Source organism: Meleagris gallopavo, chromosome Z, assembly GCF_000146605.3.
Source record: "Meleagris gallopavo isolate NT-WF06-2002-E0010 breed Aviagen turkey brand Nicholas breeding stock chromosome Z, Turkey_5.1, whole genome shotgun sequence".
Lineage (NCBI taxonomy): Eukaryota > Metazoa > Chordata > Aves > Galliformes > Phasianidae > Meleagris > Meleagris gallopavo.
Genome location: NC_015041.2, coordinates 8,599,158 through 8,611,966, shown reverse-complemented (window position 1 = coordinate 8,611,966; position 12,809 = coordinate 8,599,158). Strand labels below are relative to the sequence as shown.

Here is a 12,809-nt window from a genome sequence, read left to right as displayed (position 1 = left end):
TGGAGACAGGACGAGGGGAAACGGACATAAGCTGCAGCACAGGAAGTTTCGCACGAATGTGCGTAAGAACTTCTTCACGGTGAGGTGACGGAGCACTGGAACAGGCTGCCCAGGGAGGTTGTGGAGTCTCCTTCTCTGGAGATATTCAAGTCTCGCCTGGACGCCTACCTGTGCGACCTGGTGTAGGGAACCTGCTTTGACAGGGGGGTTGGTCTCGATCTCTAGAGGTCCCTTCCAACCCCTACAATTCTGTGATTCTGTGATTCCATGGACTTCTATTGGAAGAGAAGAAAATGTCCTAATCTTAAAAGTGGTTTATTTATGCCTTAGAGCTTGCCATATGAAGGAAATGCTCAGCATACTGACTGTTTCTTACATAAAGCATGTATTTTATGCTGCATTCTATACTATGTGTGTTCACACAAACGATGGCCAAAAATACAAAGGCAGCTTAGTGTGTGTGTATTATTTGTTTAAACAGACTTACAAAGAACACTTAGAAGGTCAGAAACACAAGAAGAAAGAAGCAGCGTTGAAAGCATCCCAGAACACCAGTAACAACAGCACTTCTGCTCGTGGAACTCAGAATCAGTTGCGCTGTGAGCTTTGTGATGTGTCTTGTACAGGAGCAGATGCATATGCTGCCCATATCCGTGGAGCCAAGCATCAGAAAGTAAGAACTTGTTTTTGTCACTTGTAGATTTTCCCACTCATCTTAGAGGGAAGAAAATGAGCAGAAACAATACAATTTGAATAATTTTGTTTAAAAATATTTTGTTCTGTGTTTTTTTTTTTTCAAACATATATTTAATCTCACTATTAGAAGGGCATTGTTGGCAGAAGAGGGGAAAAATATTTCCAGTGCATCAGTGAGAAAAGGATGTTTTGGAAAATTTGAAAATCATAGGAAGAAGATGTTGACTAAGGTGGGGAAGAGAGTGGGCGAGGACATGTTCCTCCTCACTCTTTCCAAGACTATTTTCTGTAGTTGTCTTTGTCATCATTCCTTGGCATTTCTTGCAAAGAAAACGTGCAGGAGCAAGAGCAGCATGCTGTAGTAGACTTTATAGTGAGTATTTGGAAAAATTTGGGAAGTGTGCACTTAGGTAGGAATTCTGTATTATAGAGTACAGGCTGCACTGTGAACCCCTGTGACCTGTGTTTGAATTTGGCCGTACAGCAGTAAATGGAATGTTGGAGTGGATCCAGAGGAGGCCACAGAGATTCTCGGGGAGCTGGAGCACTTCTGTGAGGAAAGGCTGACTGAGTTGGGCTTGTTCAGCCCAGAGAAGATACTCTGGGGACATCTCATTGTGGCCTTTCAGTATTTAAAGTCAGCTTATAAACAACAGGGAGACCTGTTTTTACAGTTTTTGTTTTTACACAGTCTGATAGTAGTAGGACAAGGAGGAATGGTTTAAAACTGAAAGAGAGGAGATTTAGGTTAAATCTTTGCAGGAAACTTTTTATTCAGAGAATGGTGAGGCACTGGGAGGACAGGCTGCCCTGAGAAGCTGTGAGTGCCCCATCCCTGGAGATGTTCAAGGCCAGATTGGATGGGGCCCTAGGCTACCTGATCTGGTGGGTGATAACTGCTGTAGCAGGGGGGTTGGAGCTTTAAGGTCCATTCCAACCTAAGCAATTTTATGCTCCTCTGTTTCTATGATTTAAAAGTTTTTTAAATACAATTTTTTTGTTAGTCCAGTTGTTAGTACAATTTTAATTAACTCATCTAGTATTCTTTCTTTTATAAATACATTGAGATGTTAAATTTTTGAGTTATACTCAATAATCACATATGTACATGAGGTATGGTACGTACTGTCCTCATACATTTGGATGTAGCTTTCTTTGCCCTATAGATAGTCACTAGCCACTGCTTATTTAGGTTTCCATCTGTGTAAAACTGAAATCTCAATCTATTACTTTGGTACACTCTGAAGAACCTTGTTCATTCTGCTTCAGACAGTCATTTGAAATGTTGCTTAAACTTCTTCCACTACCTGACAATATGTATTCTGATGGGGATTATGATTTACTTAAAAAATAAGCACAAAAAGAAGTGCATGTATGCTGTTGTATACGTGTTATCATTGTCTACGGGTTTAGATAAAAGCAGACTTTTCTTGCTGTTTTCAAATCTTTCTTAAACTTTAGCTTTCATGGTGTGTATTTGGTTTTTATGAACCCCCTATATTCCTTTCTCCAGTGGTGATCAGCTGTCTGTAGAAGGAACTACTATTCTACCTTAAGCGTTACTTTTAAGAATAAGCATTGTGCCTCTTCGCTTTCTGTGAACTTAAAGGAGCACTGAAATACTCCTCTCACGTCCGCCTTAATCGTCTCTGCAGATCTTTATTTAAAAAAACAAAACAAACAAACAAACAAAAACAGAAAGAAAAAAGAAACAACCTTTCCCTAACTAATCTCTTTGAATTTGCTAGGTAATTTGGCAGTTCTTTCAACATTCTTAAAAGATAGTGATCAAAAGAGACGATGTTCCTGAATTTGAATTAAATAACTTTGATTTATAAGCAATTTGGAGCCAAAATAGCTTAATGAACTGTGCTTTTTGAAGAGAAGAAAAAGCAACCAGGCAGCAAAGCAGTGATGTAGAAACAATTTGAGCAAAACATTTCCTTCTGTTTTATTGCCTTCTTAGCTTATTGGCTTTCTGTTCTCATACACATATCTTTTGGAGTAAATCTATGGATTTGTGATGAAAATAAGCAATCTGAGATGATGAATAAGTATTTTCTAGTTTCAGATGACAAAAGCTTTTACATCTCCGTCCTTTTTATACCAAGATCACTTTTCGTTAAGAAGCAGTAGCTAACTTTTTAATTACTGATTTTTTTTCTTTGGTGTTACGTTCGTGTTTGTATTACAGTTTCCATAAGCTGTAAGTTCATTTTTTCTAGTTTTTCTAGGGAGGTGATATGAATTTCTTTTTATTCTTATAGGTAGTAAAATTGCACACAAAACTTGGCAAACCCATTCCTTCAACTGAACCAAATGTGGTTACCCAGGCTACTTCCTCAACATCCACATCTGCTTCCAAACCAGCTGCCTCTGCTTCAAGCATAGCAACTAGCAGCAGTACTGTGAACTCCTCTGTTGCATCCTCCGCAGTGAAAATTCTTACTCCCACGGCAAACACACCACTTAACACAGCGTCCAACAACAAAACATCTTCAACTGCTGCTAATATAGCAGTAAAGAAAATATCTACACCGAAAATAAACTTTGTTGGCAAGTACAGAAGTCAGTCTTTATTTTGAAACCTAACCTATTCCATAGTTTTTTTAAGATCTTACTGTAGCAAATACAAGTGTATTTAGTTAACTATGCATGGATAACTCTGTTGTATTTAAGAGAATTACTGATAGGTGAAAAGAAAAATGTGTATAAAAGTTTTGCTTCACAGTTTATGATGTTTTCTGTCCTGTCTCTGCCTTTCCTGGAAGCTTGTTCATACTTCATAAGAGTGTAGTAGCTTCTGGAGTACAGCAGTTTATAGTCCAGCTGGCCCTAATTTCATCTTATAGCCTGGGCTGTTCAAGCACATTGGTAGTTGGTAACTGGGCAACTGGAACATCCTTATGGTAGTGGAAATGTAGCATGGAAACTTCTGTAACGAGCATGACAGACTTTCAGAGATGAGAAGCAGATGTTCCAAAATAAGGTTATCCTGCTCTTGAAGGAAAGACTCCATGCAGTTGCAAAAGCAAGAGCATAATACCTTTGCTAACACAAACATATGGTTTTAATTACTTTTTTTCATCCATTTACAAAAGTAATATCTGATGATGAAAAGAGATCATTAGAATATCTTTGCTAAACTGTTCCTCTAATTCCTGTCACTTTTAAAAAAGCATGAAAATGATGAAAATTGCAGTTACTTATGTAACTTCTATTACGTAAGTTGCATTTATGCAATAAATTTTTTCATGCTAAAATAAAAAGCTAATACTAAGTGTTCAAGTAGCTTAGGTGTTTTTAAATATATTTATTCAGAACAAAACCCTGTTTAATTGTAATTTCAGCATATTTAAGTTTTAATTAGTTTTAAAAGACTTATAATGCTTTGCGCAGGACATTGATACTTGCAAATGAAATCATCAGTCTGCATATCACGTGTAATCATACTCTCATTTGATGAAAGCTAAAAATTGAAATACTTTGATTTCTAGGTGGCAATAAGCTTCAGACAACAGGAAGTAAACTAGAAGAAATGAAATCGGCTGAAAGTATTAAAGCAACTTCCACTGCCATGGTACAAACACAGGAAGTGAAACCAGACACAGCAGCTGAACCAGTGACTCCTACAACTCTTGCTGCCTTGCAAAGTGATGTCCAGCCAGTGGGACATGACTATGTAGAGGAGGTATTAATATGGCAATTTGTGGTGGTTTTTTAGATGTTCTGGTAAAAAAAATTGTTCAGGATGAAACAAACATTGAACCTGAAAAGGCTTGTTTATATGCTTACGTTATTGTATTGTGTGTTTTTGTTTTGAGTTTAGTGAGACACTATTCATGTTAGTGGGATGAAATGTATAGGATCAGAATCTGATGTCAGTTTTTCATATTTTGCAATTACTGACTTCAACTCAGTATGTTCATGTTCAGCTTTGAAGCTGCCTGTTCTTTTGAATGGAAGAACTCTTTTCACAACCAGTGTGCTTGGTTGTGAAACTAGAAGATCTAGTTTGTCTTATTTCAGTTAGTGTTTAAACAAATATCTTAATGTGTTGAAATCAGACAATATCCAGTATCACTGAATTAAATTAATCTTTGCATCAGTTTTGGATTTAAAAATCAAAACCCATAAAAATATGTATTATAATTTTATTTTCCAGGTAAGAAATGATGAAGGAAAGGTGATCCGTTTTCACTGCAAACTTTGTGAATGCAGTTTTAATGACCCTAATGCCAAGGAGATGCACTTAAAAGGAAGGAGGCACAGACTCCAATATAAGGTTAGTAGAAATGCTTATGCTTCTATCTGAAAATCTGCCACATGTCAGCTGGCTAATTGCATTATCTTACGTTAAGGATTACCAAATTAAGTGTTCTGAGTAAACAGCACATGAAAAGGTAGAGAAATACACTCACCTTCTAGTTGATTTTCTTTATTGTTTTTAAATAAGTTAAGCAGACTGAAAATGCATTTTTATTTTTTATTTTTATTTTTTAATATTTTGAACACTATATTTGGGAACATTTGCAACGTTAAAATATGGTACAACATATGCAAGCAAATTAGGGTTCTTCTATGTTGTTTACCATTAATTTCAAACACTGTAAAAGAGTATTTCTGGATAGTTTTATTTTCATATATATTAATTACATAATGTAGTTTTTTATATATTATTATATATTATATATTATTAATTATATATGAAAATACAGTATTATGTTTATATATATATTATATATATAAAAATATAGGTATTTTCTGAATAATTTTGTTTGGGTAGACAGCATAAACCCTTTGTAGAGACATGAGAAACAAACGTAGGTGTTTTTTTTCAGTCATGAATGGAGAGAGATTGATGTACAGTATGCATTTTGGTTATTATAAAATTATGTAAGAAGAATCTGCTGTGGTTACTGGAGATGTAATGGGTGTGCATAATCTTGAAAAGGACAAAAGAGAATTACTAGAAAAATGTTTCCAGTAATTTGTGAATATGTTCTTTCAGGAACAGGGTATCAGGAAGCACACAATATTAGGGAGGAAATGGTTTTTTTCTAGCTTCAGATTGAACAGCAAGTTATTAGGTATTACATGAAGCATTTTCATCTTAAATTGCTTGGTTCTTGAGGCAAGTGAAAAACGAATTCATGATATTTGTAATACATTCGTTCTTCAAAGTAATGGAAACATTTTTCTTGAACTACTTAGTGCAGTTCTAAAACTGTATTTTATTCCTCTTGATGTTATTGTACAAAAGTAGTGTGTTAAACATTCCAGAAAAACTGTTCTAACAATGAGATGGGAGGAAAACCAACATTTTCTTTTTCTTTTTATTTTATTTTTTGAACTAGAAAAAAGTAAACCCAGATCTACAAGTAGAAGTGAAGCCCAGCATTCGAGCAAGAAAAATTCAAGAAGAAAAGATGAGGAAACAGATGCAGAAAGAAGAATACTGGAGAAGACGAGAAGAGGAAGAACGCTGGAGGATGGAAATGAGGTAAATGCATTTATACCAGTGAGACGAAGCTGCAGTGAAATTCATCTAAAATTAGTTGGTGCCTCTGGAGTTGGTGCTTTTGAATGTTATGGGAGCTCTATACTAACTTGTTTTGAGTTAAATAGTTAAAAAATCCTCTAGGATTTTTTGTTTGGTAGTGTTGACCCCTTCTGAGAAATGTAGACTTAATAGAATTACTTTGCCATGAAGAGACTGACTTTCAAAGAGGCATTCATTTTTATTTACCTTCTGGAGTTTCCTGGTATTTATAGATGACTGCTAGAAATGGGTTAGAGCGGACATCCAAGAATTCATTACAGTGTTTGGAATTGCTAATGGCTGGGTAAAGAGAATGCTTTGTTTGACACACTTCAGGCGATACGAGGAGGACATGTACTGGAGGAGAATGGAAGAAGAGCAGCATCATTGGGATGACCGTCGTAGAATACCAGATGGAGGATATCCTCATGGTCCTCCAGGACCTCTTGGCCTGCTGGGAGTTAGACCAGGAATGCCTCCTCAGCCCCAAGGACCAGCTGTGAGTTTCTTAACTTAAGGCGGGGAAAAAATGAAATCTTACTTACCAGGAGTCACAGTTAAGGACTGAAATTACGCAGTGCTGCATTTTCTCAAGTGTTTCTTAGTAAAGTATTTGGATAGTAAACAAAAAAATTATGTGAACCTGTCATTCAACAAAGGTCCACCTGTAAGAAGAAAGTATGCCTCAAAGACAAATACTGATTCTTATGAAATACGTGTGATTATGGATTTGTGCATTACTTTCTATTTAAATGCATTATAGAACAGTATTTTCTAAATACTAATAATACTGATATCTAAAGATTATTTCCAACCTAAAACATTTTGATTGTGGACAGATGTATGAGTAAAAAGTGGCTGGTTCATCAGTTCCAGAGAATGGTTAGAATCACCATAGAATCATAGAATGATTTGGGTTAGAATGGATGTTAAAGCCCGTCCAGTTCAAATGCAAATTCTGTGGGCAGGGTTGCCACCCACCAGATCAGGCTGCCCAGGGCTCCATCCAAAAGGGTTGGCCAGCAGAGAGAAGGAAGGGGAGAGGTCCCCCTCTACTTGACTCTTGTGAAGCCCCATCTGGAGTACAGCGTCCAGGCCTGGGGCTCCCAGAACAGGAAGGATGTGGAACTCTTGGAGCGGGTCCAGAGGAGGGCCACTAAGATTATCAGAGGACTGGAGAACCTCTGCTATGAAGAAAGGTTGAGGGAACTGGGCTTGTTTAGCTTGGTGAAGAGAAGGCTCCTGGGAGACCTCATTGTGGCCGTCCAGTGCTTGAAGGGAGCCTATAAACAGGAGGAGGAATGGCTGTTTACAAGGGTGGATAGTGATAGGACAAGGGGGAATGGTCTTAAACTAAGACGGGGGAGGTTTAGGTTAGATACTGGAAGAAAGTTTTTCACGCAGAGGGTGGTGACACACTGGAACAGGTTGCCCAAGGAGGTTGTGGATGCCCCATCCTTAGAGGCATTCAAGGCCAGGCTGGCTGTGGCTCTGGGCAGCCTGGTCTGGTGGTTGGTGACCCTGCATATAGCAGGGGGTTGAAACTGGGTGATCATTGTGGTCCTTTTCAACCCAGGCCATTCTGTGATTCTGTTATTCTAAGGTTACTAAATCCGCTGTATAAGTTTATCTTGAGATTTGTCATGTTAGTACCTTGCCTCACGCTCAGCAGGACCACAGCTTGTTTGTGAGGAGTGCTAGTTAGTTAGGGACATAGTTTGTGTTTTATTGCATTTAAGTGATTTGAGATTTGAATATTCTGTGAACTTTGTAATATGCACACATTTCAGAAATACTCTTTTTCCTCTGTTTAGCCTCTGCGTCGCCCTGACTCCTCTGATGACCGCTATGTGATGACCAAACATGCAGCAATATATCCAACAGAGGAGGAACTTCAGGCAGTCCAAAAAATTGTTTCTATTACTGAGCGTGCTTTGAAACTTGTTTCTGACAACATGACTGACAATGAAAAAAACAAGAGCAAAGAGGGAGATGATAAAAAAGACGGCAGTAAAGACAGGTATTTTTCTTCTTTGAGAAATTCATCTTTTGTTTTTAAAAGTCATTTTATATTTTTCCTCAGACTGTTCTCGGTGTTTCCAAGGATCCTGTTCTTGTAAGGTTTTGATATAGCGATTTTTGATACTGAGTCTGTCCTCAAATGGATTAGGGATAGTCCTGTTGTATTTCATTTTTCTATCTTCAGGATTAATTGTAAGGTTTTAATTCTACTTTGAATGCAGCTTTTAACTATAGTTTACTTCACAGAGCTTTGAAAGGAGTTTTGCGGGTAGGCGTTTTGGCTAAAGGCCTGCTACTGCGTGGAGATAGGAACGTCAATCTTGTTTTGTTATGTGCTGAGAAGCCTTCAAAGACATTACTCTGTCGTATTGCTGAGAGTCTTCCCAAACAACTTGCAGTAAGTAGAATTGAGATTTTACTTAATTTTTATGAGATGATACTGTTTTTAGAAAAAAATCTGTTCATAGAATATGTCATGTTCTTTAAGCTGATTGCTGCATTTCCTAGCTCAGGTTTAGTTTCTTTTGATTTTCTGAGTCTTTCCAGTGTTTGCCTGAAGTCAATGTTCTGAATTAAGACCTTCCTCTTTTCAGTGTATATGCTTTGAGATTCAACAAGTAAGTTAACAAAATAAGTCTTGTAGCCTTTTAGTTACAAAAAAATTACCAAATCAAACATGCAGTTTTAGACTGTTCAGTGGAATTCATATAAAACATTTGCAATACTTCCATAAGTAATGAATGTAAAATCTGCTCCCTACTGAAACCAAGTCTGCTTGCCATCATTATAGAAGTCTTGCCATAGAATCAGTGTTTTGGTACAATTCAGTGAATTGCATGGCAGAATCAGTAGCATGGTAGAAGTGTTAGCAGGATCGTATTAATTAGAAAATAATATTGGGTCCTGCTCAAAGTAACAAAACAAGAAGAATAAAAAATTGTACACCTTGGCCTGTCTGTGCAAAGAAGTCACCTCTAATTTGTGGAAGGAGGTGACTGATGTGCCTGTTGCTTCTTGAAGTAGAACTATTAAATCTAGTAGCAAGAAACAATTTAGAATAACCGTTTTGTTATTGTAACATTTTCCCTGGGTGTCTGGCCCTTTGTTCCTACCTGAGGATGCTGTGACAGCTAAGTAAAGAATCTCCCTAGCAGTACTCAGCCTGTAAAAGTGAGAGCTAGAAGGAGAGGAACTGCTGCAGCTTTGTGGCTGCTGTATTCAAACGGGAGGCATATTCCGTTCACATTTCAAGTGGCTGTGAGGATTTCTTTTAAACGCTGTTAAGATTCATGTTATGTAACTAACTTTGCATGTGAATTCCCTTTATGAATAGTGCTTTTTCTTTTGCGTGCTTGTTGACAGCAGATTTGGCAGCAGTAAATCCGTATCTATATATATCTATGTGTTTATAGGTTTCTTTTTAATTGAATATACTGTGACTCCTTTGAAAATACATGTACCTGCACTGTATAATTATTACTGCATTTCTGTCTTTCTATTAAAAAAATGTTTTGAAGTCCATTTTCTTCTCCATACTTGCTTTGGTCATCTGCTAATAGAAATCTCTGTTTCCCAATATTTAGGTAATAAGTCCTGAGAAATACGATATCAAGTGTGCAGTCCCAGAAGCAGCGATAATTTTAAATTCATGTGTGGAACCCAAAATGCAAGTTACTATCACACTGACATCTCCAGTCATTCGGGAAGAGAACATGAGGGAAGGAGGTTGGGAAGTTGTTAAAGATATTACCTCTCTCCTATGTATTTTGATACGTTTATCTATTCTGCTTAAGATGGCATTAAGGTCCTGGAAGGTAACATGCTGGCACAACACTGATTGAAACCTTGTTTTTCAATAACCAGTCTTGGTAGACAGCAGTTGGTTAAAATAAATACTTATGTGATGCATTTATTTAATTTTTTAAAATTCTAACTTTATGTCCAACCTCAGCTTTCTGGAAAAGGTACAAGCTTGATTATTTTTTCCCCTCTTCATTTTGATTAAGTGAAGAACTAAGCATTCAGTAGAAAGTGGCTATAAACTGCATTCTAGAGCCTTAAGAGAAAGATTACATCTTTTTAGAAAACCAAATCACATAGTTTTGGATTTAAACTGGATCAGTATTACCATCACTTACACATTCCAATTAGCATTGGCACTTAAAATGCACTTGTGTAATATTTTTGATGGTAATAGCACTTCTGACTTTAAAAGACAGTGCAATTTTTTCCAGCTCTCTGAGGTTGTTTTTTTGGTCTGTAGTGCTTTTTGAGTACATTTTAGGCTTCTGGTATTATAATAAGTCTCATATCCAACTGGCAAACCCAGACTAGTACAGTAAGAAACAGCTTGTCACTGAGCTGAAGAAGAAGGTGGTGTTCGTAAATCAATTTACGTTTCTGAAGTCCACAGTTTCTCTGGTGCCAGCAGTGTTGCTTTAGGGTCTATTCTGTAACACTTTCAAAGCTCGGAAAGCTTTTAAGCCAACAAGCATGATTAATGTCTGCAGTACATTGGTTCTTTTGTCTACGGGTCAGATAAAATTAACATTTGTTTCCTTTTAATCCTGTTCTTTCATAGTTGAAAGACATCATGGCAGACACGGTTCTGGTGTTTGACAATGAACCTACAAATAGGAGGTCTGAGATTATTTTAATGCTTCTCATGCAGGTTGAAAAAATTGTACGTTTATGTATATATGTGCTTCTGTATATACATATGGATATAAGCTACAGTTTTTTTATTTTATCTCATCATTACATGTCCTCTAAAATACTTGAGGTCTTTATATTGCATTAGTTATGTAACTGTAACTGTGACTAGTGCATCATAAGCAAACTTAGTTAACAAAATCATCCTGTGTAATCAGAGAAAATTCCAGATGTCTCCTGTAGTTCGGATGCCTTCTGAAGAGTAGTTAAGAATACTTTGTACATGATTTTTAAGCTGTGCCTATCATAGCTACCTATAAATGCTTTGTACGTGGACTGTCACATCCAGTCAGTAGTACTCAGGATTTGGCAATCTTAAGTGTAATGTGACTCTTGGTTGGTCTTTGTTCGATCTGACTTTGCATATTGCTTAAGTTTATAAGAATACTTTCATTTAATGGCCTTGATTATTAAGTCAGATAATCGTTAAAAGAATTTAACCTTAAACACCATGTTAATGTGCTATGCAAAAACGGTAGTATTGATTTTACCACAGTACTCAATTGCAATTAAATTGCTTGTGGTCTAAAATTACATTATTCAAGCTAAAAATAAAAATAAGATGCCTACAATTAATTCCTCAATTTATGCCTCCAAAAGGAAACAAATTTGTATTTTTGTCTGACCCACTCTTGAGTTAAAATGATCACTTGTGAGTTTATTCACTGCTGAATGCAGTACTGCCTCTGGGCAAGCAAAATCAAGTTAGATTTCTCTCCAAGACACTGAGCAGTATGAAATAGATGTTCAGTAAAGTTCACTCTTGAAACAAGAAAACAGAAGACTGAATTGCAAATTGTTGCAGCAAAGAAGGCCTTATTATGAAGACTGCTGCTTATTTGCTGCAGAGTTATAACAGTGCGTGGTTTGTGTTCTTTTTCTTACTGCAGCTTCTCATGCTCTGTGTCTTAACAATGGTTACAAGTTTTCTTTTTTTAGCTCGCTTGGGGAGCTAGTTCAGGTGATAAGGAAGGCTTTACCGGAAGAGCCAGTTTGAGTAAAGATGAGACTGAGACTTACACATGGAGAAGAATTACGTTTGATGTATAATAATCCTATTACATGATAAAAAAAATACGGTGCGATATAAAATTGTTAACCGCATAGCTACTGTTCTTTACAGTGCTCTGCGTTTGACAGTTTCCCAAATCTGATATAATTGAAGTGTTCTAACCCCTGCTGTGGAATCTTTCCTTCAGCAAGCAAAGTGTACATATCTATAAAGCATACATGTGTGCGCGTGGGTTTTTTTTATCCTTAGCTAATAGCCCCGGTCCAAAGCCTTCTAGCAAAGAGACTTGATTCCTGTCAGGGGTTGCTGCCAAGACATCGGAAGGATTTTTGACCAAGGTTTTCAAAAGCTCACTGTCACACCTGCCATACTTTACAAAGAAAGGGGGTTTGGATGCATCGTCCTAGCATCTACTGTTACTTTGTGTTTATTTTTTTATTTGTTTTGTTTTTCTTCTTGTCCTTGTCTCTCTTCTAGAATTAAGCAGTGTTCACACTAGTTTTGAAACAGTTGACTGGGTAATATGTATTTCGCATAATAATGCTACGAAATTGATATACCTGTTAACTTTTAATGAAGAAGTAGTGTGGACACAGCATGTCTAACTGAAGATTAACCCCTTATACTTAGACCAGTTATAAATATGTTACATAGGGTGATAATTCATGATTGAGTTTTGTAAATTAACTCAACTCTGTGCCTTAGTGTAACAGGGTGGTAGGTTGGGGGTCTGAATTTAGTTAAATAGTCATTAAGGGGTTAATCCTACAACGTGAAACAGATGCAAAAATCCACAGATTAAATATTACAAGAGTTTCCTTTTTT

The 12,809-nt window shown here is 36.8% G+C and overlaps 1 protein-coding gene across 1 annotated transcript in view; it reads left to right on the top strand.

Moving 5' to 3' along the window:
- ZFR (zinc finger RNA binding protein) overlaps nucleotides 1-12,809 on the top strand; it is a 31,458-nt gene that overhangs the window by 9,318 nt on the left and 9,331 nt on the right. The window contains exons 6-14 of the mRNA XM_031557227.1: nucleotides 482-673; nucleotides 2,964-3,264; nucleotides 4,194-4,387; nucleotides 4,862-4,981; nucleotides 6,054-6,199; nucleotides 6,575-6,737; nucleotides 8,053-8,258; nucleotides 8,507-8,657; nucleotides 9,844-9,985. Of these exons, the coding sequence (XP_031413087.1) occupies nucleotides 482-673; nucleotides 2,964-3,264; nucleotides 4,194-4,387; nucleotides 4,862-4,981; nucleotides 6,054-6,199; nucleotides 6,575-6,737; nucleotides 8,053-8,258; nucleotides 8,507-8,657; nucleotides 9,844-9,985 (1,615 nt within the window). The remainder of the gene's footprint in view (nucleotides 1-481; nucleotides 674-2,963; nucleotides 3,265-4,193; nucleotides 4,388-4,861; nucleotides 4,982-6,053; nucleotides 6,200-6,574; nucleotides 6,738-8,052; nucleotides 8,259-8,506; nucleotides 8,658-9,843; nucleotides 9,986-12,809) is intronic.